Source organism: Rhododendron vialii, chromosome 4a (assembly GCF_030253575.1).
Source record: "Rhododendron vialii isolate Sample 1 chromosome 4a, ASM3025357v1".
NCBI lineage: Eukaryota > Viridiplantae > Streptophyta > Magnoliopsida > Ericales > Ericaceae > Rhododendron > Rhododendron vialii.
In genome coordinates, this window is record NC_080560.1 from 13,337,125 (window position 1) to 13,361,745 (window position 24,621).

The 24,621-nt window shown below is 38.2% G+C and overlaps 5 protein-coding genes and 2 long non-coding RNA genes across 9 annotated transcripts; 1 reads left to right on the top strand and 6 right to left on the bottom strand.

Moving 5' to 3' along the window:
* Nucleotides 1-2,591, bottom strand: LOC131324448 (small ribosomal subunit protein eS28z/eS28y). 2 transcript variants are annotated; one of them, XM_058356413.1, is made up of 2 exons: nt 2,417-2,591; nt 1-441 (listed from the first exon to the last, which is right to left on the bottom strand). In XM_058356413.1, exon 2 carries the CDS (start codon nt 438-440, stop codon nt 243-245), a length of 198 nt encoding a protein of 65 aa, XP_058212396.1. In that variant the 5' UTR covers nt 441; nt 2,417-2,591; the 3' UTR covers nt 1-242. The 2 variants fall into 2 exon arrangements, with proteins under 2 accessions (XP_058212396.1, XP_058212395.1); XM_058356412.1 differs by having other exon boundaries at nt 2,421-2,587.
* A 3,369-nt stretch (nt 2,592-5,960) lies between these two features.
* Nucleotides 5,961-8,292, top strand: LOC131323696 (protein FAR1-RELATED SEQUENCE 5-like). The gene is made up of 2 exons (XM_058355544.1): nt 5,961-6,292; nt 6,588-8,292. Exons 1-2 carry the CDS (start codon nt 5,961-5,963, stop codon nt 8,290-8,292), a joined length of 2,037 nt encoding a protein of 678 aa, XP_058211527.1.
* A 1,341-nt stretch (nt 8,293-9,633) lies between these two features.
* LOC131324451 (uncharacterized) lies at nt 9,634-10,796 on the bottom strand. The gene is made up of 5 exons (XM_058356414.1): nt 10,694-10,796; nt 10,458-10,595; nt 10,267-10,382; nt 9,927-9,993; nt 9,634-9,840 (listed from the first exon to the last, which is right to left on the bottom strand). The coding sequence occupies exons 1-5, from the start codon at nt 10,694-10,696 to the stop codon at nt 9,685-9,687; spliced, it is 480 nt and encodes a 159-aa protein (XP_058212397.1). The 5' UTR covers nt 10,697-10,796; the 3' UTR covers nt 9,634-9,684.
* A 111-nt stretch (nt 10,797-10,907) lies between these two features.
* LOC131324452 (uncharacterized) lies at nt 10,908-11,394 on the bottom strand. The gene is made up of 3 exons (XR_009199354.1): nt 11,281-11,394; nt 11,096-11,195; nt 10,908-10,989 (listed from the first exon to the last, which is right to left on the bottom strand). It is a non-coding gene; the product is annotated as an uncharacterized LOC131324452 (long non-coding RNA).
* Nucleotides 11,395-13,289: 1,895 nt separating this feature from the next.
* On the bottom strand, nt 13,290-14,225 carry LOC131324453 (uncharacterized). 2 transcript variants are annotated; one of them, XR_009199356.1, is made up of 4 exons: nt 14,137-14,225; nt 13,979-14,030; nt 13,740-13,871; nt 13,290-13,646 (listed from the first exon to the last, which is right to left on the bottom strand). It is a non-coding gene; the product is annotated as an uncharacterized LOC131324453 (long non-coding RNA). The 2 variants fall into 2 exon arrangements; XR_009199355.1 differs by having other exon boundaries at nt 13,979-14,201.
* Nucleotides 14,226-14,455: 230 nt separating this feature from the next.
* LOC131323697 (uncharacterized) lies at nt 14,456-15,860 on the bottom strand. The gene is made up of 3 exons (XM_058355545.1): nt 15,767-15,860; nt 14,639-15,057; nt 14,456-14,527 (listed from the first exon to the last, which is right to left on the bottom strand). The coding sequence occupies exons 1-3, from the start codon at nt 15,858-15,860 to the stop codon at nt 14,456-14,458; spliced, it is 585 nt and encodes a 194-aa protein (XP_058211528.1).
* Nucleotides 15,861-19,768: 3,908 nt separating this feature from the next.
* LOC131324454 (IQ domain-containing protein IQM6-like) lies at nt 19,769-24,137 on the bottom strand. The gene is made up of 8 exons (XM_058356415.1): nt 23,632-24,137; nt 22,920-23,034; nt 22,773-22,838; nt 22,591-22,679; nt 22,399-22,486; nt 21,555-21,794; nt 21,145-21,246; nt 19,769-20,683 (listed from the first exon to the last, which is right to left on the bottom strand). The coding sequence occupies exons 1-8, from the start codon at nt 24,135-24,137 to the stop codon at nt 19,955-19,957; spliced, it is 1,935 nt and encodes a 644-aa protein (XP_058212398.1). The 3' UTR covers nt 19,769-19,954.
* Between the last annotated feature and the right edge of the window lie 484 nt (nt 24,138-24,621).

The window sequence follows — 24,621 nt, forward strand, 5'->3', positions numbered from 1 at the left end:
TTTGCACCAAGTAATAGCATCGATGATCATTTAACAAAACTGAACCATACTATGTCTTTCTCAAAAAGGGGTAAAACACAAAAAAGAAAAAAGGACACCTTAAACAACATCGTACGAATCTCCATACTCAGATACAGAGTCTTAAATCCCAGTACAGATACTGAAGCATAAAGTTTGCCATGAAGTGTCGCAATAACAAGCAATCAAAACCTGAAGGAGGGTAACCAATGTATAAAATCTTATCAGCGCAACCTTCTTGCCTCCCTCTCAGACTCGAGAAGGGTGAGCACATCTCCTTCCCTCACCGGGCCCTTGACATTCCTCATAATGTACCGGTTCTGATCATCAAGAAACTTGACTCTCACCTGAGTCACCTGTCCCCTTGATCCTGTGCGGCCCATGACTTTCACCACGATTGCATGCTTAATCTGGGACTCCATTCTGAGGAGCCCAAGAAGAAATTCAAAAGGCAGAATATTTGTATACATAAACAACAAGTTCTCTCCAACATAATCAAGAACCACAGATACATCGGACATAAAAGATACCAAATGGGGGCAGGAGTGAGATTCTTGAGAAAGCAATAAGTTTCATGTGAAAAAATACTTCTATACAACAATTTTTGTTTTCAGTAAATAATTTACAAGGTCAACTAGAAAAAAAGAAACATGTTTTTGCTACAGCTGTGCCTCCTAGCATGTAAGAATTTGGAAGTCTGGAGAAACTCTGTTTGAATTCATGGGGTAACATTGGATGTCTCAACAGCAGAAAATATGATATGCTCTGAGGACATCAGTAAATGTAAAACTATCAACAAATCTATTAAGTGAGAGAAAGTGTTGCTATTCAGGTTAGATTAGTTTGTAAAAGAAAACAGACCAACACAACAAAGATTTAAGTCACCGTAGTTCCATTTTGATTGATTCTCTCATGACAGATAAAATGAGAGGTGAAAATATTTAGTCAATGACCAAAACGCTTGCTGCAAATACCAAACAGACTCCTCTAATCTTCAAATTTCAAGGCTTCATAGAACAATTATGAGTGGTACAGGCTCCAAAACACAAATGCAAACACCTAAGCCCGTGTAACTACAATTGAAAATTTTGTTGAATGGATAGGACTTACTGAATTCACCAATTGCACCATTACACTAATAGACAAGAGAATGACCAATTCTTTTGCCCCCCTTTGTTTTTGCATAAAAAAGAAAAAGAAAAACAAGTCTGTAGCAGACAACCCTCCGGGTGGTTAATAATAGCAAAGATTAGCAAAGATCAAATTAGACGTGATTTTTCTCCTTCCTTTGTGGCGTTCATTGAGTGGAAGGCATGAACAAAATTGTCTCTTACTCACATTCTCCAAATAGATAGGGAAGTCCATATCAAGAAGTTTACAATCCAAGAGCAATAAGTTATAGCTTCAACGCCAGACATGACACAAACAAACAATAACATGCTTATACAGAGACACATACTACATGTGCCCCCATGTGTCTGTGGGTGTTATTTGAAACAACTCTGACCTTAAGAATCAGAAGTTAAACTGTTGCAAACGAGCAGAACACAACCAATCAAACAACCAGGTGAGCCAATTTTCATTACAAGACACAAGAAGGCTCTGCTTGGATCGATGTGGATGACTTGCCACTATTATTTGATGAGAATTCACAAATTTAGGTTTGGTAGTTTACAAGTCAATTACAACATTGAATATAGGATCTTGTCGTGATAGATTCAAACCAGTGTTCCGCCTAGCGCCTAGGCCAAATAATCGGGGATTAATGGGCCCTTCGAGATTAGTCGGGTTTGGGTATGTCTACTAAATAAGATTGACTTGAAATTCTTCATGCCAACGATTCCAGTTACGCATTGATCCAATAAAATACATATCTTCCACCACAACTCCATCTTCCACTCTAGTTTTACCAGCTAACTACAGCTAAAATTCTAATATTTTCTTGTTAAAATGGAAGATAAATCGTTGATTTAAACCCATGTGAATTCAACGAAGCCTAAAAATGTGATTATCAAAAAAAAAAAAAAAAAAACGAAGCCTAAAAATATCATCTAACTGAGCAAACATTCAGTCAAAGAACAACGAAATAATCTCCTTTGTGCATCTCCAAACACAGCTAAATTTCTATGCACCCAAAAAAAAAAACATCAAAACAAAACAGGAAAAGCTAGGCGAAATTAAGTTCAATTTATGGTCATGAATTGTTTCATTTCTAACACCTGGAACTGTTTAATTTCGTTTCCCTCCAATTCTCTACAACCCAAATGAAAACAACAGATCTAGAATCGTCAGAACATACGTATGCCAATATTCACATAAAAAATAACATGGAATTGAACATATCATGGATTACTATAAATGACTGCAAAACAGAAAGTTGGGAAGAGAGAATCACTACGAACCTGTGTAGAGAGAGAGAGAGAGAGAGAGAGAGAGAGAGAGAGGGCGGCTGGAGAAACTGGGGCTAGCTTCTGTGTGGTTGGCGCTCAAATGCGGGCGAACCCTAGGGGATTGTATGTTATGGCGAAGATGATGTCAGATTACGAGTTTGCCCAGGTTGAGGTTTGATCTTGGATCACAAGGGTGGTGGGTTTTATGGTCAATTTGATTAGGGGCCGAGGAAAGCAATACCAGAGGTTCAAACGGAAAATCTATGGATACATATATTCATGTACATACATTACGTACGTACGCATTTTAGACTCGTTTCGGATTTTATAAAAATGGTTCGAGTCGTTCATTTTTGTTCAAAATAGTTTTTTCACGGTCCGTGTAAAAAATCAATTCAACTCGATATCGGTAAAGGCATTTACAAAATATCCAACTTTCCTTTAAAATTCAGGCATCGATTCTATAGCAAAAAATGGATGTTTGATAAATCTTTTACCGATGTCGGATTGAGTTAATTTTTACAGAAATTGTAAACAAATTATTTTGAACAAAATGAAAAGCTTAGATCTTTTTTGTAGGACTCCAGACGGATCTAAAGTGCGTATATACGCGGTATATGTACATGAGTGTATATATCTATAGCAAGACTCAGGTCCAAAACTATGAGGACTCTATCTATAATCACAAACACTTAGCGTATACAAATTCACTCACATCAAGTGTGGGACCGTAAGTGTGGGTAAGTTTGTGTGTTTGTGTTTGCATAAGTGTTTTTTGTGGTTCTACAACCATTGTCATTTGTGGGAAAAAAATCCAAAAGAACCTAAACTATGGAATTTGATTTTGTACCCTCAAGTAGTCCCGAATTTTTTTTTAAGACCCATTTTGGTTTTGCTCATGAAAAATGCTAGAACTGAGTAAAACCACACTCATTTACGCACTCACGCTTACATGTGTGTGGGCCTACACACACTATACACATCCATAGAGCCCACATCTTTGTGAGTATGAATGTGTAAATGAGTATGGTTGTAGAATAATTGTTCACTGAAAGTTTGGCTTTTCCCGAACTGTTTTGGTTTTTTTTTTTTTTTGATCCGCTAACTATTTTGGTTGAAGTTCGAACTGTTCGGTTCAAGTTGAGTATTTGTTTTTTTTTTTTCCTCCTAAAATCTGTGTTTGTAAATCTTATCAAATACTAGTAGTGTTTGGATGATGCTACGGTGTCCCCGGTCATTTTGGGGACACCATAATAATTGGTATGACAAAATCATTATGAACATAACCAAAATCATTTAGTGCATAACCAAGGTACAACAAATTTCCCGGATACTTAAAGACCCGGTGAAAAAAAAAAGAAAAAGAAATTAGCCCCCTTTAACCACGGTTTAACCACGGTTAAGGGAGTTTTATCCCCTACATCTATCATCCTCTACATCTTTTTCCTAAATCATTCCCCTTTAACTAGGGAAAATCCCTCTGCACTTCGTTCATCTCCTCATCTCCCAGACTCCCACCCAGAAAGAAAACCCTCACCCTTTAACCACGTTCATCTCCCACCCATCATCGACTCCTCGTCTGGTGTCGAGGAATGGATTGATCTGAGCAACTCCTCTCTCTCTCTCTCTCTCTCTCTCTCTCTCTGTTCTCTTCTCTTCCTCTGTCCCCTCCTCCCTACCGTACATCCACCCCGTGGACGTCGCCGCCGCCCCCACAACAAACAACAACGGCGTCGGGCCGCCATCGGACAACCCGGTTTCAATCCAAATCCGAAACCCACCTTCAACGAGAACAAGGCTGAGATCCTGAAGCTCCCCCACGCCCACGTCAAACCCAGTATTTGTTTTTGGGTATAATCTGATTCCCTATTTTATTTCTGAACAAATTTTATTTACGGCCCATATTTATTGAAATCTTCTAATTTGTGTTAACTTTAGGGCAACACAAATTAACGATTCTAGCACTCCTATGTTGTGACTTGTTGTTGCTGCTACTTAAGCGTGGCCTGATGATGAAACTAGTACCCAGAAAATAATAGCAGAATTTTTTTATATATTTGTGTATTTTTTCTCAATGGAGACAATAGTAGCAAAATTTCACGGTACTCTTTTATGTATTTGATTTGAAAGGTTTATTTGAAGTTTGACGAGTTTTTACCCATTTTAGGGTTTTCAGATCAGTTTACACGCACTTTAACTAATTTCTATGAGTCAAAATTTTGACGTCTGCTAACAGAGGTGATTAATAGAAACGACAGTTAAAGTCCTATACGAACTTGCCTTACAAAGATAAGATTTTATCTAAGAGATTTCGAACTTGAGACCCAAGAAGAGCAAACTCTTAATTCGTATACATTGCCGCCCCTGTTTGTCCATGACTTTTTTTTTTTGGAAGTCATGTCTAGTGAGTTAGTGCTTAGAAACTTTTATGAGTAGGTCACGTAGACACCGACATTTGTACTTGCGTATTGAACAACATAGTGTGCTTACATTTTGTTCTTGTTATATCTGTTAAGAAACAATGTGTGAAAAAAACACCAAGAATAAGATGTTATCTAAGAGATTTCGAACTTAAGACCCAAGAAGAGCAAACTCTTAATTCGTATACATTGCCGCCCCTGTTTGTCCTTGAATTTTTTTTTGGAAGTCATGTCTAGTGAGTTAGTGCTTTGAAACTTTTACGAGTAGGCCATGTAGACACCTACATTTGTACTTGAGTATTGAACAACATAGTGCGCTTACATTTTGTTCTTGTTTTATCTGTTAAGAAACAATGTGTGAAAAAAACACCAAGGGGGTGCAACCAGCGTATACAAGACCAATAGATACCGATGTGGTAAACTTGTTTTTACCATACATTATATTTAAGGTGATGGTTTAGTTGAATGTTGGTTCTCTCTAGACTTTGTTGCGCCATAAATAACAATCCAATTTCTTTGAACTGTAAAGAAAGACAGCATAAACAATCTGGTGTATTGTGTTTCCATAAAAGTCATATGATTGGCGGTGAGGAAGTGGGAGAAGAGTATTTTTCTTTGTTTGTTACACTATTTGATCACACAAATGCCCTTATATGTTGTTGGTTAAGGTGTTTGCATATAAGTTGTTTGTCAAAATGTATTGTTGATTCTATAGTGGTCAATTATTATTTGTAGGTATTCCAAATTTCAGAATCTTGATGTTAGTGTGAGATATAGTAATGGTGTTTATGGTCCATTGATAATTTAGTCTCAATTTTGTCCAAATAATAATCAAACAACTCTCCGATTGTTTTTTTTTTTTTTTTTGAGAAATAGTAGTCATGCAAATGTTTGACATCGAAGTCTATAATATTTGTGTAGATTTGGTGACATAAGTCTCTTGAAAACCCATTTAGAAGGCATATGAGGTGTCACGAAATAGATTTATTTTGTTTATCACTATGAAGCTGACAATTGTGTAAGTAATGCACTTTAATTATAGGTCATGTGTATGCAACCTATTTCACCTATGTATGTAACTAGTCTTATGGATTAAAAGTTATGACAATGTGGTTTATTATTTAGGGGTACAATGGAAACTCCCAATAATAGTACCAACAGCAAGGGTGTGAAGGTAGATTCATATGATTGGGAATCCAATTCCGACTCTTGTTCTAGTTCGGAAGATTCGCAGAGTAATATATTTGTTTCTGAAGATGAAGATAATGATGTGGATGGGGAAAAGGAAGGGGAAGGGTCAGTTTCCAGTGTAGATGATAGTTTTCGCTTGCTCACTGATACAGAGATTATGGAAATGAAATTTGTTTCTGAAGATGAAGCTGGTCAATTCTACAATGCATATGCCAATGCAATTGGTTTTAGCGTATGCAAATATAAAAGTAGACCACAAAAAGGCAATGAAATGTAAGTAAGGTGGAGGACTTGGGTTTGTTCTGGGGAAGGTAAAAGAAATAAGAAGCATTTAGAACGCACTGATCGAAAACGACGTCATAAAGCTGAAACAAGAACTGGTTGTGGTGCTAAATTCCGGGTTTGTCGTATGAGCAAAACCATGAAAAATTATGTTGTCACAGAGTTTGTGAGTACCCACAATCATCCCTTAGCAGCACCACATTGTGTTCCCTTTCTGCGATCGCATAGACGTGTGGGTGATGCAGACATAGCTCAGGTAATGGCCATGCGGAATGTTGGCATGAAGCCAGCGGAATGTAGGCATGAAGCCAGCGCAAATTATGGACTATATGACATGTCAGTCTGGGGGTTTCCATAATGTGGGGTTCACTGTAAAAGATTTGCGTAACAAATTGCATAGCATTCGTAAAGAAGAAATAAAAAATGGGGATGCTGAGGGTGCATTGGGATACTTGTCTGCTCAAGTAAGTAATGATCCGTTATTTTTCTTCAAGTACACTGTTGACGAGGATGATCGGTTGGAGACACTTTTCTGGACAGATGGGAGGTCTAAGATGGATTATGCTGCATTCGGAGATGTGTTAGTTTTCGACACGACCTATCGAACCAATGCTTACAAGAAGCCATTTGTCATATTGGCAGGTGTGAGTAATAACTTTACAACGACCATATTTGGTTGTGCGTTGTTGTCGAAGGAGACGGAGGATACGTACAATTGGGTTCTTTCAACGTTTTTAGAGGCTATGGATGGTAAACGGCCCATCTCGATGGTCACAGATGGTGATTTGGCGATGCGCAATGCAATTAGAAACATTTTTCCTGATGTAAGGCATCGCCTATGTTCGTGGCATCTGGAGCGAAATGCCGCTAAAAATGTTCACATACCGGAATTCGTATCTGACTTTACCATTTTGATGCAAATGGAATGTGATGTTGAAGAATTTGAAACTCTTTGGGCTGATATGGTATCACACTACGGCCTAGAGACAAACGCTTGGGTGGTAGAGATGTATAACAACCGCGAAAGATGGGCCGAGGCATATCTTCTCGGCCATTTCTTTGCAGGGATGAGGAGCACTCAGCGCTGTGAAGGTATGAACCGTTATTTAAATCGGTTCTTAACAGTAAGGCTACGGCTTTTTGAATTTGCCCAACAGTACCACCGTGGTCTAGCTAGGATGCGAGTTGCCGATGCAGAGGCTGAGACGGCAACGGAGCATAGTACCCCTGTTTTGATCACGCAATTGAAAAGCTTGGAGAAGAATGGAACCGAGGTGTACACACAATACATATTCAGATTCTTTCAGGATGAAATACAGCGTGCATTTGCATTGATTGTGGCGCGTCGTGTTGATGAGATGGAGCGTCGGTTGTACTTCATTGAGATGTACTCGCATCCAAAATCCAATTGGACGGTCGAGTATTATCCAATTGATAGCAGAATCAATTGTAGTTGTTTGATGTTTGAGTCTTTTGGTCTACCTTGTTGCCATATGATTGTGGTCATGAAATATGAACATCTACCGACCATTCTCCTTAGTTTAGTCATGCGAAGATGGACAAGGTGTGGTCGACCTCTGACCCAACAACCAAATGTTTGCCAAATTTCTCGCAGTATATCCCACATGGCTAGGTATGGGATATTGAGTTCGGGTTACAAATTGATGTCATTCTATGCATCGCATGCCCAGGACTCATTTGAAGATGCTAGGCAAGTGGTACACGAAATGACATCCTGGATCAGGAAGCGTTGGGAGATGGGAAAGAATAAGGAGTGCAACACAGAGATTGGTAAATCAAGTGATGGCCAAATTTTGTTTGGTGTGGGCGATCCACCTGTGGTCAAGACCAAAGGCAACCCTGGGAAGAAGTCCAGTGCCCAACATTCTCGGAATCCTAGGAAATGTAGCCACTGCAAGTGCCGAGGTCACGATAAGCGGACATGTCCAAAGTTGTCATCAAAGCATCCAATTGACGACCTTCCTATTTAGCCGTATTTTTATATTTGGCTAAAGTTGATGTACTATGGAACTTTAAAACTCAAGGCCTCAATGTATGAGCATTATCATGAGAAATGGATTTCTTTAACTTATTCACTATTGTAGTAGTTAGTAAGTTCAATTACTAAGTTCAGTTGGAATATTCGTATTGCAGATGTTTATCACTCATTTCCCTTGGCCTAGTTGATGTTGATCTGTGTTTGTGTGTTAATCTATGTCAGTTAGTGTCTTAATCTGTTGAAATGGTTTAGGTCTTTTCATAGGTTGATGTAGTTTGTTTACCTGTGAAAAATAGTTTTGTTGATATGTCACACAGATATTGTTGCCCCATATGCCAAATTTTGTTTGGTGTGGGCTTCTCCACTTCTTAACAATGGTAATAAAACTGTCCCCTGTAAGATAGTCACTCCACTCTTTAAACATACTTAGGGAGATTCTTTAAGATTGAAGATAGTATTCTTTGCCAAACTTGCTTCCTATCGTACTTTATGAGCAAAAACATAATAAAGAAAACATTTGTCTAGTGTAGTAGCTCGAGAGAAATTAAACGTATCCATCTGCTCGTGTACATTTTGACTGCAGCATTTAACACCTAGAGCAGAGAGAGACTATAGTCTTTGGGCATTTTATGTTTTTGAAGTTCCAAAAATCCTCTACTCGTTGGCCAGCCCATAAAGTAGATTTTTTTTATTTATCATGAATTATCAATTTTCTTATAGCCCTCGGTTTCTGCTGTATTCCCTATCCTATCATAAGTTGGCTGCTAAGTGCTAAACCATTAAGACTTCTAACCAGTAAAAGCTAATGAATCAATATGCAGTAAAATAGTTATGCTAAGAGAACCAAGAAAAGTAGCATTAAGAAAGTCTATAATCAGTTCATTTGTTGAGGCCCATTTGAGAAATCAACTCAGTGGCTCAAGTGGTAGCCTAGTGGATATGTTGTCGCATTGTTTTGCACTTGCCATATTGTGGTTTTCACATCAGTCTACAGTTGCTTTAGTTCCTTTGAGTACTTACGGAATCTGTTTGAAATAGTTACAGTTACAGTTTGGAAATGTATCTTTGGACTAAAATGTATCTGCTCTTTTGCAGGATTAGGAGGACAGGAGAAATTTTGGCATATGAATACCCATCATGCAGGCATTAATGAATACCCATTAAGTTTGATCACCCATATGGAACAAGGAAATTACATAACCAAAATATTGCACCTAAATAAATACGAAACAACATAGCATTAGGTTCCAATCATGCGCCATATAATACAAAATGGAATACCCTAAAAAGTTAAAACTACCATACAGAACGATACTTGATAACCCATGTAAAATCAGGCCCCCAAAAAACTTAACCTTTACAAAATATACCTACAGATTGTTAGTTATATACGAATCACGTGACCACCTGCGTACACAAAGCCCGTTTTACCTCTTTCTGCCTTCCATGCCTCAAATTTTTTTAAAACCTCCAAGGCATCCCGATTATTTTTGTCACCACACAATTCCAATAACAACCTTGGCCTTTCGGTATTGTCCATCTACAAAACCCAAAGCTAGCTTAGAAATCCAACACTATCACAACCAGTTAAATACAACATAACGATGTTACTTTACGAGCACTAACCTTGTGTACACCGGATGGGAAATTGAACCCTTGCATGAATTTTATAACAAATAGCCCACAATCATACCTAAAAATGTGCAAAAAGGAATAAAGTAAACCACTTCAAACGCAAGTAACACAATTAACACAAGTAACCTATAAAGCACAGATACGGATACGGGATACGACACGATACGGATACGGCAATATGGCAAAACCTAAAAAAAAGGATACGAATACGTCGGGGATACATTTTCATAATTATTAATCTCATAGGCATAAAAGTGAAGCCTTAAAAAATAAAAGAGTAGTTGAATTGCCAATACCAAGCATTAACATAAGATTATGTTCAATAAATTACCCGTCCTCCTCATGTTGCAAGGGTTGCTTTTCAACATTAGCAATGTTAAACTTCGTGACATCAACCTGATAGAGCTCTCCATATTGGAAGAGCAACGCGCGATGTAATCCCTCCAGCTAATCGTAAAAACAAGTAGTTAGAATACAAACCGGGCATATCGTAAAACATGGTCTAAACGAGGTGTGCCATACCACTCGTTGTGTCAGTTTCTTACGAAACAAATTGGATCGAGTAGCGAGCTTTGAATCAAAAATATAAACCATATGAATGCCCATGTCTATTTTGATGCAAAACCGGTGGCTCCCACGATCATTTGTTGGTATGTATATCTACGATCAAAGGTAAACAATCATGATTCAAGACCAATTGAAATCTTATTTTATAATTGATTTGCAAAAGTACTTAGTTCATCATTTTATAACTTTACCATAGAGCATGAGCTAAGATCAGCAGTAAAATTTGTATCTCCAAAGTAGCTACCGCATAACTTCTTCAAATCACAATCATTGAGGTTGGGATTGTCTAATATCTGCCTCTGCAAATTTACGGGAATAAAGAGACAAATTTATGGGAATAAAAAACAATGCCAGTAGTATAAGAAACAAAGGGGATATTAATTATACTCACTGATACAGTAACTAGCAAATACCACATGAAGTGGCGCTTGTCTGGATAAAGCAACCTTTCCGCATTTGTCATTTGCACGGCTACCAAATTTAGAATCTACAACCATACATGATAGGTAACCACATTGGACTAAAATGCAAAAAGTAATAACAAATTGAATACTTCAACTTAAACCAAGTGGCAAAATCATATTTACACAAACCGTGTCTAGTATCCATACTCCGGGTTTCAAGCTGCACAATTCAGACCGGGTTGCAAAAAATCTTTCGGTGGAAAATAATTTCAAATGCACGTAAGAATCCCTACAAGAATGATTATGGTAATGAAAACCAATCCTCATAATTTACAAGGGAAAACAAAGGAAAACACATAATTAGAAAAATGTACCCAGTAAATGGATCGCAAGGATCAAAGATGAATGCCGCGAACAACTTTTCAAGGTCATTTAAGGGTACCGAGGTTGACTTCCTTGCATAATCAAGTGTTTCTCGAATATACGGCTATAAAAGAAACAAATAGAAAAGAAAAATAGGTTAGACTAAATACTAGAATGTAGAAGGGGAATTGGGAATCACTAGTAACCTTGGTTTGTAGATTCAACTGTTGCACACCAGCAAACTGCAAAGACTTGAATTTTCCATAGTGTCCACAAAACTGTTTAATTGGACAGGAAAAACAATATAAGAACCATGAATTGGAAATACATTGTATACAAGGGACAATAAATGTAAATGATATTAAGATTCATACAGTGGGAACGTTGACATCCACGTTGTCCACAATTTGATGTTGGTCCGCAATAATCATTGACTGAGATTTTGCTTGTTTGTTAGGAGGGTTCCTCTTCTTAAGACCATCCTTCGTAAATGGGGAACGTTGGAATTGGCTTTTCTTCAACTCATTAGGCTGTCGCAACCGCGGTGGTTCATCATACACTTCCACATTATCATTAACACAGAAAAACGGGACATAGTTGGCATTCGGCAACTTTTTTTCCCTACCTCTACTCAAACCACCACGCGACTTAAAGCCCTTTACCGGTGAAGGTGAACATACAGCCACATCCATGTCCTGTTGTATCTTCCTCTTTCGAGTGTCGGTACCTCTACTCAAACCACCGCGTGACTTAAAGTCCGATACTGCTGAAGGTAAAACTAGAATTTCATCCACCTCGAATTGTATCCTCCTCTTTCAAGTGTTTCGAGTGTCAGTCCCCATGTTATATTGATCAAACTGGTTAGGATCGGGGGTTTTAAACTGGTTGGGTATTGAGGTTTCACTTTTGTGTACTCCCGTTAATTGGGGAGAGGATTCTCCTGAATGGTGGACTTGGTTCAAGTCCATTTCTTGAGTCGTTTGTGGTTGTAGCTGAGACGGCATTTCAGAGCCATGATCAAGGGTTTTAAACAAGTTCGGACTTGAACTTTGACATGTATGCACTTGCGTGAGGAGGGGAGAAGATACTCCTTCAAGGTGGACATGGTTCGGGTCCATTTCTTGAGCTGTTTGTGGTTCCATCTTAGAAGGTGTTTCAGCGCTAAGGTGGCTGGCCAGCCATGGATTTGTTGAGACAGCCTTGGATGATTGGTTGAGTGCAGGATTAGGGGTTTGAAACAAGTTCGGTGTTGAAGTTTGACATGCATGTACTCCCACGAGGAGGGCAGAGAATTCTCCTTGAAGGTGGACATTGTTTAGGTCCATTTCTTGACCCATTTGTAGTTGTAGCTTAGAAGGCGTTTCAGAGCCAAGGTGCTTCGCCATTAATATATTTTGACGCAACAAAAGACCTGCTATAGTTGCAAGAGTATTTGTCATCACAGTTACATCTCCAGTTGAAATTTGGGACACTCCGCCTTCATTGCCACTTGCTTTTTCCTCTAGTGTAAAATGAACCACCACCCCCTCCCTGTCATAACCTCCAATTTGGTCAAACCGATGTAAGACACTCTTAATTTCAGAATCACCCCAAGCAAGCAAAGAAGGAAATTTTCGAACATAAGGCATAACTGTAGGCCTTGGAGAGACACAATCCAAGTAGAAAACCTGCATTATGAGACAATTAAAGTAATAATGCATAACAAATAAATAACCAAAGTGAAATAAGGAATATGAAATGCGTTAATGCAGAATCACTCAATACCTACCACCAGGAGGAATAGGCACCCGCTTGGTTGTGCATGATCCTTATTGCGTTGGTCCAGTATACCCTTGCATAAGAAGTCTAGGGTCAGGTTCGCCCAATTCTAATTGGCCATTGCCGCAACATCACTGACAACATTAATAAGGGATCGAGTAACACCCGACTTTGTGGTTGGGCATAAAAAATATCCTAAGATGTACAAGGCAAATTTCCTCTTGAAAACATCATCTACTTCCTCCGTTTTCTCTAAGTACTCTCTCAACTCTTTCAGTTGGACTACCCCATTCGTCATTCCAAGGTTTTTATAAATTTCTGAAAATTCTACCGACGTATTTCCCTCCAACTCAATAAGGTTGCCTTGTGCATTAATGCCCAAACACTCATGAACATGGGAATCAGTGAGAAGGAATGTCTGCCCATGAACAGTAAGTGAACGAGAAACAGGATCAAATTTATGCACCAACCAATTACATAGCAGATGGTTAAGAGCCGTACACCTCAATTCTAATATTCCACCCAACCCAATAAGCTGAACAGCACGACGTTGATCTGGGCTTAACTTTTGTACTATTCGAACGATGGACTTTAAGGAAATACGGTTCTGTATTTTTTTCTGCAAATTTAACAAACATCATCAAATAAGTTGGCATTCCAAAATCAGGTCAAATCATGTTCACCTAGACAAGTTCCAACAATTTGTACTCACTTTTCTGGGTTTTGGCGGAAGTACAGCTTTTTGCTTGGTGAGTTCCTCTTTGGCCAACTAAGCCAAATCTTTGTACTTTTGCCTGTGTTCGTTCGACAAGTTTTTCCATTGCTCACCAATGTCCCTCTTCGTCTGCAATACGTACCAAATCATGCACCAATGATCATTCGTCATCATCAACATTAGATCAAATAGATGCAATTAGATGACAAAATGTTAAGTTAAAATTATAATTTTACCTGATTTGTTATTAAGGTACCAGCATCTTTTAGATTGGCTATGGTTTCATTGCTACTTGCACAAACATAAAGTAGTAGTCAAACATTGTCATAGGAAAATACATAATTAAACACCAAATCAGTGTTAAATGAATTAAATTTTCATTAACAAGGAATACTTATATAGAATGAAGGCCGATGGCACCCTTCCTTTCAAAGCATACTTCTGAATGATCTCGTCTGTCATGCTGAAAATACATAATTCATCATGGCCGTGTTACAAGCAAACATAATATTTAGATGAAAATGTAATCAGCTTAAAATGTTTAATCATCAATTGGAAATGGAATCGTACAACTTCAATTGGAAATAGAATCCCTATTTAGTGCAAGGACATGCTAGTGGCACGAGTCACTAGTTATTAAACACCCTTATAGCTACAAAGAATTGAATAGTCCCGAATGGACCTTCTTGCTCGTGCCTTAGGGCTACCCCTTCCTAATAAACTGGATGGAGATCAAATCTTTTAGTGACATTCTCAAAAGTTAGCAAAAAGAAATAACCATCTGCCTACATATGATAAAACATAATAGTAACAAAGCATTTCATCTCCAAATGTAAGTTTCTAGGATTACTCAAAGTGTGCAAATCCATGAAGCTCAAAGTGGTAACTAAATATACTATCACATTGTGAAGAGGGGACTTGAATGCCTCATTCATTTCATACTCTTCCTTCCTCTCCTCCACAGCCCTTGCAGAATTTCCTTTGATTCCCTCCCCACTGGCTTGCTCTGAGAGAATTTTACTAGGCCTCGGCCTCATGACAATTTTAATTGGTTCATGTTTATCATTTTCCAACTGTTTACCAGGTATTTCAGATAAACAGGTTGCAGGGTATCTACTATCTGCCAATTTCTTAACCACAATTCTAGTACCCAGACCATCTAAGACATTATCCTGAACCATAGTCTGCAAACCATAATGTTGAGCAACACGGTGTGCCGCAAGACGAAGGTATGAGGTGGGGAAATGTTGGAACTCAAACTGCTGCTGGTCGGAATTCTTCAGAAACTTCTGAACATCAAGTTCCATTTGCAGAACTAACATAAACGAGCATATAGATAAGATAAATAACTACACATTAAATATCCATAAGCACATAAATATTTTTTAACTAACTACCATATAACCTACCAGGTATCCCAATTCCTAAGTTCCAGCTACCAAAAGCTCTATGATTCAACTGAAGACATACAACCACAACGGCTTGATATTTGAAAAAGAATACCCATCTAAAAGTTCAAAACCTGCAAATGTTGCTTACATATCCATTTGGACCTGAACTAGTTATGGGTCCCAGAGCAGGTCCACCCGTTGGTGCCAAAATGACATTGCCAAAGTCATTTTTTTCCAGCTTGTTACAGTGTCAAAAAGCCAATAAATATAGCAATATCGCTGCATCGGTTTGGTGCCATTTTAGCACAATCTCAAATCCATATTGTTGAATTAAACTCATCCCATTTTTCGATCATAGGATTTGGCACATGGGTTGACTTGCTCTGAGAATTTCAACCCCAACTTCATTGCCCTCCAAAACCCTAACCCTAACCCTAACCCTAATCCATACCAACCTATACAACCAGTCCAACTACCTGTATTTCAGATACATGCCAAAAAAACCCAAATTCAAAAGTCTAGGAAGTAACAGATGACCGAAATTTCAGATACATGCCAAAAAAAACAAAAAACAAAGGAGCTATGACAGGAGAAATTAGGGCGAAATTGAAAACAGAAAAAAGGAGGACTCACTGGTGAGACGATGACAAGGGTTTTGAAGAGCCTCAACCAAGAAAGGATCGACAGCGACCACCCCATCGTTTATGGTTGGTGGAGCTGAATCCATGGCGTTTGTATCATCACGCGGAGGTAGTGTGTGCTCGAGCACATGTGCATTTGTATCATCACGCGTTTGATACGACAAATATTCCTACCACGTAGCCCCGAAGATCGAAACACACGGCCGTACAAAACTATTTGGATGAATTGTAGGAGAACCCTAACTATTCTAATGAACAAAGAAACCAAAAAAAAGTGCAGGAAAATGAAAAAAACCCTACGAAACCCTATTTACAGTAGCAATGGTTACCTTGTCACGAAGCAGCGATCCACAATAGAAGGTAGAACCAGAATGGGGATGAAGATACGGACTGAGAGCGACGGAGAAGAAGAAGATTAGGACGTAGGGTTTTTTCTCCGTTAGACAATTATTCCCTACAGCAGCGTGTTTTGTCAAAAAGAAAGATGAGTTGTTTTGGGCCCTTCGATCTTCTCATTAATGTGTTGGCAGCTCCATATTAAAAGCATCACATGATCCTAACAGAGAAATCCTCATAGAGGATCCGGATCCCAAAATTTTTGCCCGTAAAAAAGTCTGATTTCAAAATTTTGGGGGATTCTCCTTGTATGGGCGGGACCAATTGCATACATAATCGGAAAATCGAACATACAATATTGAATCTGCATTCCGATGAAAAGGTTTTCAAAATCCGTTAGACCCAAAATTTTATGAGAATGATTAAAACAACAAGTACAATAAAATTAACGGTATCGATCGTCGTGATAGTGATGCGGTCGTGTGACTACTGTACATTAGACTACAGCACAAGATCTTGGTTCATAATCAAAAAAGTGTAATGTATAGATTTTAAAGGTGGTTGGCAACTAATTTTTTTTCAAATGCTCGATCTAAACCGATGGGATTTAACATCTTGTTCATTTAATCATTGTCACCAAAATCGGTGATGATCGGATGTTGACAACCACATAATCGGAATACATTTGGTGCTTCCAGAAGCGTTAAAGTCCCATACTGCACCACTCTTGGGCCGCCTCGGCTATTTTTTTCCGAATCGGGACCGTCTATACTTTACGTAACAAAGATTAGAATACTTTTGCCAAAAATGAATTAAATTTCTTATCAATACATACTTGATCGGATGTAAAATGTCATTATAATAATGAATCTACGTTCCAATAAAAGGGCTTTCTAAACCCAGTAGTCCCAAAAATTTACGAGAACAATTAAAACACCAATCAAAACAATCTGAACGGTATCGATCATTGTGATTGTGTTGCGATAGTATGAGTATTGTACATTACACAAAAGCATAAGACCTTAGTTTAGAAACAATGAAATTCAACATATAGATTTTAAAGGAAGCTATTCAATAATTTTTTCTGATGACCGATCTAAACCGTTAAGATTGCACATCTTATCGATTCTATATTTTTCGCCAACTTTAGTGATGATCGGATGTCGGCAACCACATGATTGGAACACATTCGATGCTTATGTAGGTATTAAAGTCCTATAATTCACAACTCGATGACCGCTTGATCAATTTTTTAAAAATCGGAACCGTCTATCATTTCCGTAAGAGAGATTAGATCATTCTTGCAAAAAAAATAAGTAAATTGCTTATCGTTACAAACTTTATCGGACATAAGTTATCATTCTTATGTTGAATTTTTGTACCAATCAAAGAGTTTCATAATCCGGATGGAGCCCAAAATTTTCATAAATAACTAAATCAACAAGAACAACCAAATTAACGGCCTTGATTATTAAAATAAATGATTTATTGAGGTCCATTATATTTTACTGTTGAACATAATCGCAAGACACATTTACAATTTAAATTTTTTTCCCACTTAACCATGGTTAAACATTTTCAAATAAAAAAATAAATGAAAAAATGACAGGTGGGTATTGTTATGGTTTTAGAGGTTGTTGTTATACCTTTTAGAGGTTATTGTTATGCTTTTATGTGGTCATATTATGCTTCTTTTACTTTTTACTTTTTGTTATGCCTTTTATGGTTTTTGTTATACTTGTTATTGGTTTTGTGTTATGCTTTTCAATGGTTTATGTTATGCCCACATGGTTATAACTCAACAATTATGTCATTTAATGGTTTTGTTATGCCTATTTTGGGTTAATGTTATACCTGTTTAGGAAATGTTATACTCATGTTATGCCATTAAATTCATGTGTTATGCCTTTTTGGGTTTACTTGTTATGCTATTTAGTGGTTTTGTTATGCCAAATTTGATGACCTGTTAGGGTGACCGGTTAGACCGGTTTTTTTTGGTCAAACTGGCATGCGTGGCACAATCTCAACCGTTGGATCGGAGTTTTGGTTATGCCTTGTTATGGCTTGGTTATACATATAATTGGTTTGGTTATGCTTGTAATGATTTTGTTACGCCAAAAATTACGGTGTCCCCAAAATGACCGGGGACACCGAAGTCGTTCCCGTAGTGTTTTCTTTAGTGTTTTTTACTTTTTTTTTGGCATCAAAACTATTTACTTTTCAACTTGTCTAGACAAGAAGAATTCTTGTTGAGACGAATTAGAGAAATAAAAAGTTGGAAATGAAAAACCTTGGCTTTGGGGGGTTTGAGAGCGTTTAGTCCCACATTGGTTGGGAACTAAAATCTCATGTGATATATTAACGTTTGGGCAAAAAGGTGGTCTATGGTCAGCTGGGTCGGGTCGTTACAGGAAAAAAAATCACTTAAAGACAAGAAAACACAATCAATGAAATGAAAAACCCTCCAAAAACCTTCTTTGTAAAAACAAACAATGCATGCAAATTTGTTTCTTAAATAGTTTTTACATTTTTACATCTCTGTTTGATTATGAGAAATAAAAATCAAAGCTATGATTGGATTTCTATAATGTGTAATTTGTTGCCAGTAAAGGCTGTAATTTTGTCTTTAAAAATTTGCTTAAAAGTTTCATATCTTATACTGTTTCATTTCATTTAGTCTGGACAAATTTTAAAATACAGCAATTTTGATGACAAATAAATGAATAAGAAAACCAGCATCATGACAGCATGGAAGACCAAACTGGCCAGGCTAGAAGAGAGTTCAACTCTTCTTTCTTTTTTCTTTTTTTGATCATGAGAGTTTGACTCTGTTATCTGATGTTTATGGTGTTCTTTTGTGTCTGAAAAGAAATCTAGAAAGAGATTGCCAGAAATGAACTTATGTTGATGGGCGTCCATGAACTAAGAAAGAAAAAGATGATCAATTCCGATGATCTTTACTCTTATCATGGAAGTATAATAGTAGCAGATTCAGATAGAATTGGTCACTACATGAGTACCTGTTGGTAATTTAACTAGATCTGGAGTCACTTCTTTGTCTTATCTTTAATTTTTCATCTATTTTTTTCATGCCCCCAACTAGGGCTGCAAATGAGCCTAGCCGAACTTTGTCGAGCTCGAGCACGATCTCGGCTCATTTACTAAATGAGCAAAAAACTTGAGCTCGAGCTCAGTTCCAGCCTTAACGAGTTGAGCTTAGTCATTTACTAAACAAATCTCTTTAATCGAGCCGAGACTCCCCTTGACAAGTCGAGCTCTACTTGGCTTGTTTACTAAACGAGCCGAGCTCACGAGCTGCACAGTTCATTTGCAGCCCTATCCCCAACCATTTGAAGAGTAGAAAGAAATTGCCTCCAACAAATAGGTGTTGTGGATAAGAGGAATAGGATCTTCCTTTTTGTGTGAGATTTCACCATAATCAATAATCATCCTTCTCTTTTTGAGAGTTTGCACATACTTGCCATTTATAGCATGCATGTTATGACTCCATAATGAATTCTGCAAAATCAAAACAAATGACTCCATAGCTTCCTTACCTTATGGAGTTGATCTAGCACAAAAGAGAATTGAGGGATGGTGTTGTGTAGTGGTGTGCGCAACACCGTTTGTGTAAAAGAATGGTGAAGAACAAAGAATGGGAAAACAACAAAGAATTGGAAAACAATGCCTACTCGCATACTAAAATCAAAACAACCGACTCCATAGCTTCCTTACCTCATGGAGTTGATCTAGTACAAAAGAATTGTGTGAAAAGAATGGTAAAGAACAAAGAATTGGAAAACAATTCTAAAATCAAAACAACTGACTCCATAGCTTCCTTATCTTATGGAGTGGCTACTTGATCCAGCATTGCCTGCTCAAAAGCCAGTGGGCTTTTACCAGCAACTGTTTCTCTACACAGTTTTGTGGGTGTCGAAACCCTGGGACTCCATGGACAATCTCTCCTTGGAGAAGAAACGGAACTTCTTGGCGACAAGTTCATTTCTTCTAATGCCCGGTTTTGTAGCTCCGAGGGGTAGTCCCTCACGCACACGATCCGTGGCCCAGCCCCTGTCGTCCATTTGAACGACAACTGATGAGCCAACTGATAGGACTTCGCTCGTTCCTGCGAATTTATCCTCTGGATTATCTTCTCTTTTGGGATGACTTCTTCGAAATCTGTTTCCTGATCTTGGTCCTCAAACAAATTCTGCTTTGAAACCATGAAATCGTCGTCCGATAGAACTTCTTCCTCTGTTTCGTATCCGCCGCTTGGGGTTTCCACTGGTGGTGGCAGTTCATCTTCCTGGAACATCTCAATCACATCATCAGTACTTGGTATTTCGAGCGCGGTTACCTTTGAGTTCGTTCTTGGGGCAAATCGAGACAAGGGCAGAAGCGTAGCTCCCAAATCGTTGCAATCTTGTGTTATCGAAATGGTTTCCTCTTGAGCTGAGCTTTTGCCATTACTTTCTTCAGTGACTTGAGTAAAATCTGGTTGTGATAAGTTGTGTTGTGTAGAAAAGCCACGGTTCTTCCCGTGTGGTTCTTCTTCCTCTTCTGTTGGGCTTCTCTGAATATAACAGCAAAAGAAGAATACATCATGTTTGCTATCATTTTCATTTTCTGGAAAACGCGGAAACTTGTCTGGGGTAATTTTTGTAAGCTTTATAGACTTTTTTCAATAGGAATATGGAAAAACCTCACTGGTCAGAGAGCACCAAAGGGATGTGTTCTCTTCTTCATTCAAAAACAAAGTACAACGAAATACCAACAAAACGGAAAGAATCCCAAACACTATCGGCAAGGAAATCATCTTTTTTTCAATTGTCACCGAAGATTTTTGGCCAGCTACTGGGATGCATTTTGCTTCTAAAGAAATCAGTACTCCAAATGCAGAGAATAATTGTAAATCTAAAATCCCAGTCGCTGGCCAACAAAGCTCCTGCTGCATCATTCAGCATAGACTCATGAATTTCTTTAATAGGGAACAAAAAGAAGAAGAAAGGAAGAGAGCAAGGTTAATCTTTCAACCTGAACTCTGCTGAGATCTACACTGTGTTCCTTCATGAATAACATGAATTCTTCAAAATTCTCTTCTGTCGGGAGATAATGCCCACTGTGTGGCCAAACTGCCTACAAAATTGCAAATTAAAATCCCATATCAGACAAACATGTCCCTTAAAACTTTCAAACAGCTTGCATAAGGCTGTGTTTGGATAGCCGAGCAAAAAAAAAAAGGCTGTGTTTGGATCATGAATTTGGCAGAAACGATGAGGTAAAACAAAACAATTAGAAGAATATAGAAAAAGGAGCTATATTTATTTCTAGTGTTCCCTATCATTTTTCTTTCCCTTGTACTTGAACGAGTCCATGATCTAAACAAAGGCTATAGGGGAAAGAAAAAGAAAATAAGACTTAACATTGTCAATCAGTTTTTGTACCTTGAGAATTCCCTCTTCCACCACTAATCTCCCTGCGGATAATGTGGCGCCTCCGGCCAAGAAACTTGAATGTTGAAATGTGCCTTTGTGCTTTTGGCCAACATACAATGTTTTGGAAGTGCTGAGGACGAAAATCCATTTGGCATCTTGAGGTCCTCCCGTTGTATCAAGAAGCATTCCCGTCTGGCTGTAAAAGAGTTTGCCGTTCTCCACTGCAATTTCATAAGCCTTCCTTTCTGTCTGCAAGAATGAATAAGAAGCTATTGGTAACGTAAACTTCAATAAAAGATGAACTTTTTGCAATCTCAATTCAGATCAAGCCATAGAAGTAGGAAATTGGCAAAACTTTCAACAAGTTTTGCATTTTCCTGTGCAAGTGCAGAAGTGCTTCAAAGTCATCATGAGAAAAATAATTCAGACTTTGGGAACGGAATTGTAATGAGATTCAGGAAGGTAAAGGACTAGGTAAAGGAATTTTTAGGAAGGTAGTAAGGTAAAAAAACACTAAGCTGGTTTCTACGGGAACCATGATAAAATCCCTCCACAAGTCCATGATCCATGATCTAAACACGGAGTCAAAGACTGATACCTGTTTCAACTTGGTTCCAAATTGATGTAGAAATCAAAAATGCAAACCTCAGAAAGGGCATAGTCTTTGGCCTACAGTCTTGGATCATGGATTTGTGTAGGGACTTTTGATGAAATTGTACCACGCGGCAGTTTATTAACTTATTATCTTTTCCTTTACTTTTTTCTTTCATTCCATAAGTTACAGAACAAAACCTGGATCCAAGCACAAACATAGGAATCATAAGGAAATTCAAAAAAGGAAGATGAGGCTCACCGGACCAAGGTATTTGATGCACTGTTGTTGAAGCGTCGCTCGGAGGCATTTGTCAAGGTTGACTTCTTTACCTTCTCCTATGTCAAGCCTGCAATTTCACCCCTCCATTAATAAGAACTCAATTGAACCAAATCTTACATTGTCAAGAAAACATGTCTCCTTTTTAAAGCTTTGGTGTCCATTTAACCTTACCAATAAAAGAAGGGCTGTTTACTCTCACAGTGGAGCCAGTTGACGTAATAGAATTGAAGATTGTGACCATAGCGATGCCGAGGATCAATCTAGTCAAAACAAGGACCAAAGTCAAGAAGGCCATAAAGAATACTACATAGTACGGGGAAAAAATGTCGGTCTTCACTATAGATGAGACTTACTGCCTCAAGCCAATGCTGTAAAGCAAGTTTTCGAGCACTTTCATCCTTAGATAAACCCTTTCCAACCTACCAACGAGAAAGAAGACAACACATCAGCTCAACAAAACACGCATTCAGTATACATGCATTAGTTTGTTCGGAACTTACCTTGGCCGCTTGCTTTCTTGCTCTTGACCAACGTGAAATGGCGGTTTCTGGTTTCTCTATGTCAAAGAAAGAGGTGGAACTCTGGTTGAGTTCAGCAAAATCTAACAATTTCCACCTACAAAGTGCATAAAACGAGATCAAACACCACAAAATACAAGAGTTGTGAGGGATTTCAGTGCACCACATTGTAATAATTTTTCCACTCTTGAGTTCCGTTAGGTGTATTTGGATCAAGGATTTGTGTTGGAATACATGCAAGAATCAAAGTAAAAAAGCCAAATGTTTCTACCATTTTCCTTTCGTTGGGAAAATCTCCTCACAAATCCTTGATCCACAGATAGTCTTACAATCCAGAAAAATTCACAGAATGGAAAAGTATCATGATTGGAAGAAATGGGGGTCATTTAAATCATGTTGTATAGATTCCTGAAACAACACCTATCATAATTATCTACGGCTGTGTTTGGATCTTGGATATGTTGAGGGATTTAGAATCGGAAAAATAGTGATGGGACAAGATAGTAAGAAATTTTGGCACGTTTCTGATATATTTTCCTCATACGTACGTTTTCTCTTTTTTTCACAAATTAGAGAGCCACCCACAGCCCGAACAATCGATTGATACTTTCAAATGCTACGTTAACACGAATCAAATCCAACACAGCATAATGTTGAGACCATTTTAAGGGAAATAATCGAGACGAAGACATACCAGCTCTGCTCGACTAAAACAGCACAATCCGCCAGTTGTCTTCTGGTACGGAAGCTTTTGTAAACCTTCTGCACCTTCAACGCAGCCTGACATCTTTGGTGTTCTGACTCCAACAATGCGATTTCGGGTGTTTTCTCAGACACACACTCTGTTGGAAATTGCTCACCAATTTCTCTTCCAACAAACACATTTTGCTCGGTCTCCAACAATAGGATTTCGGGTGTTTTCTCAGACACACTATCTGCTGGCAATTGCTCACCAATTTCTCTCCTAACAAACACATTTTCCTCCGTATCTGAAGGACCTCTAAATGAGATTTTGGTCTCCAATCCCCTTCTTTTAAAGCTAACAGACCCTTCTATAATCATCCTTCTGGAGCCATACGATTTCATTTTGCCATTTTCAGACTCTCGACCATCAAAGCTTATTGATCTAGCTAAAAAAGCTTCCAATTGTCTGTCTGCATCACCAAAATCAGCAAATGGGCAGGAAAAGGATATCCCCATTTACAACAACAGAAGAATTTAGCTTTCCTATGGAAAAACTCCAAATGCCCAAGATCTATATGGAACAAGTGAGCAAGATCCAAACGGGGGGTGGGGGGGTGCGCAAAACCTGTCAATAAAAACAAAACAAAAGAATTTAGCTATGAAACAAAGGTGCAAGGTAATTTTGAACGGCATTACTTGGTGAATACTACTACAACAAAAGGCTGGTAACAACTGAAGTTCTTTGATTGCATGATTATAGAGCTCCTCCGATACTCAAACTTCTTCGACGCAATTTTTTCAGTCCTTTTTCGAGCGAAAATAACATAAATCCAAGAACTTGGGGTGCAATTCTAAGCCCAAACATGATTTGGCACAACAAAGATCGAGTAAAAAAAATCAAGAACGCTGATAAGTTGATAGCATGATCTGGTATCGTTAACAATCCTAAAATAGAAGCCTACCCATGTCATTCGATCACTAGAACACCACAAATTTGGAA

Excerpts from the sequence above, each read along its gene's own strand:
- LOC131324451 (XM_058356414.1), bottom strand. Across the intron at positions 10,383-10,457 it reads AGAAACTGACACAACGAGTG|CTGGAGGGATTACATCGCGC; the intron begins GTATGGCACACC and ends TTTTACGATTAG. Across the intron at positions 9,841-9,926 it reads TCCCATCCGGTGTACACAAG|ATGGACAATACCGAAAGGCC; the intron begins GTTAGTGCTCGT and ends TGGGTTTTGTAG.
- LOC131324454 (XM_058356415.1), bottom strand. The coding sequence starts at position 24,137 with ATGGGGATATCCTTTTCCTGCCCATTTGCTGATTTTGGTGATGCAGAC. Across the intron at positions 22,487-22,590 it reads AAACAGCCCTTCTTTTATTG|GCTTGACATAGGAGAAGGTA; the intron begins GTAAGGTTAAAT and ends GTGAAATTGCAG. Across the intron at positions 21,795-22,398 it reads GCATCAAATACCTTGGTCCG|ACAGAAAGGAAGGCTTATGA; the intron begins GTGAGCCTCATC and ends TCATTCTTGCAG.
- LOC131324448 (XM_058356413.1), bottom strand. The coding sequence starts at position 440 with ATGGAGTCCCAGATTAAGCATGCAATCGTGGTGAAAGTCATGGGCCGC.
- LOC131323696 (XM_058355544.1), top strand. The coding sequence starts at position 5,961 with ATGGAAACTCCCAATAATAGTACCAACAGCAAGGGTGTGAAGGTAGAT. Across the intron at positions 6,293-6,587 it reads CCACAAAAAGGCAATGAAAT|CCAGCGGAATGTAGGCATGA; the intron begins GTAAGTAAGGTG and ends GTTGGCATGAAG.
- LOC131323697 (XM_058355545.1), bottom strand. The coding sequence starts at position 15,860 with ATGGATTCAGCTCCACCAACCATAAACGATGGGGTGGTCGCTGTCGAT. Across the intron at positions 15,058-15,766 it reads CCCTTGTCATCGTCTCACCA|TTCTGCAAATGGAACTTGAT; the intron begins GTGAGTCCTCCT and ends CGTTTATGTTAG. Across the intron at positions 14,528-14,638 it reads CCCCTCTTCACAATGTGATA|GCAGATGGTTATTTCTTTTT; the intron begins GTATATTTAGTT and ends TATCATATGTAG.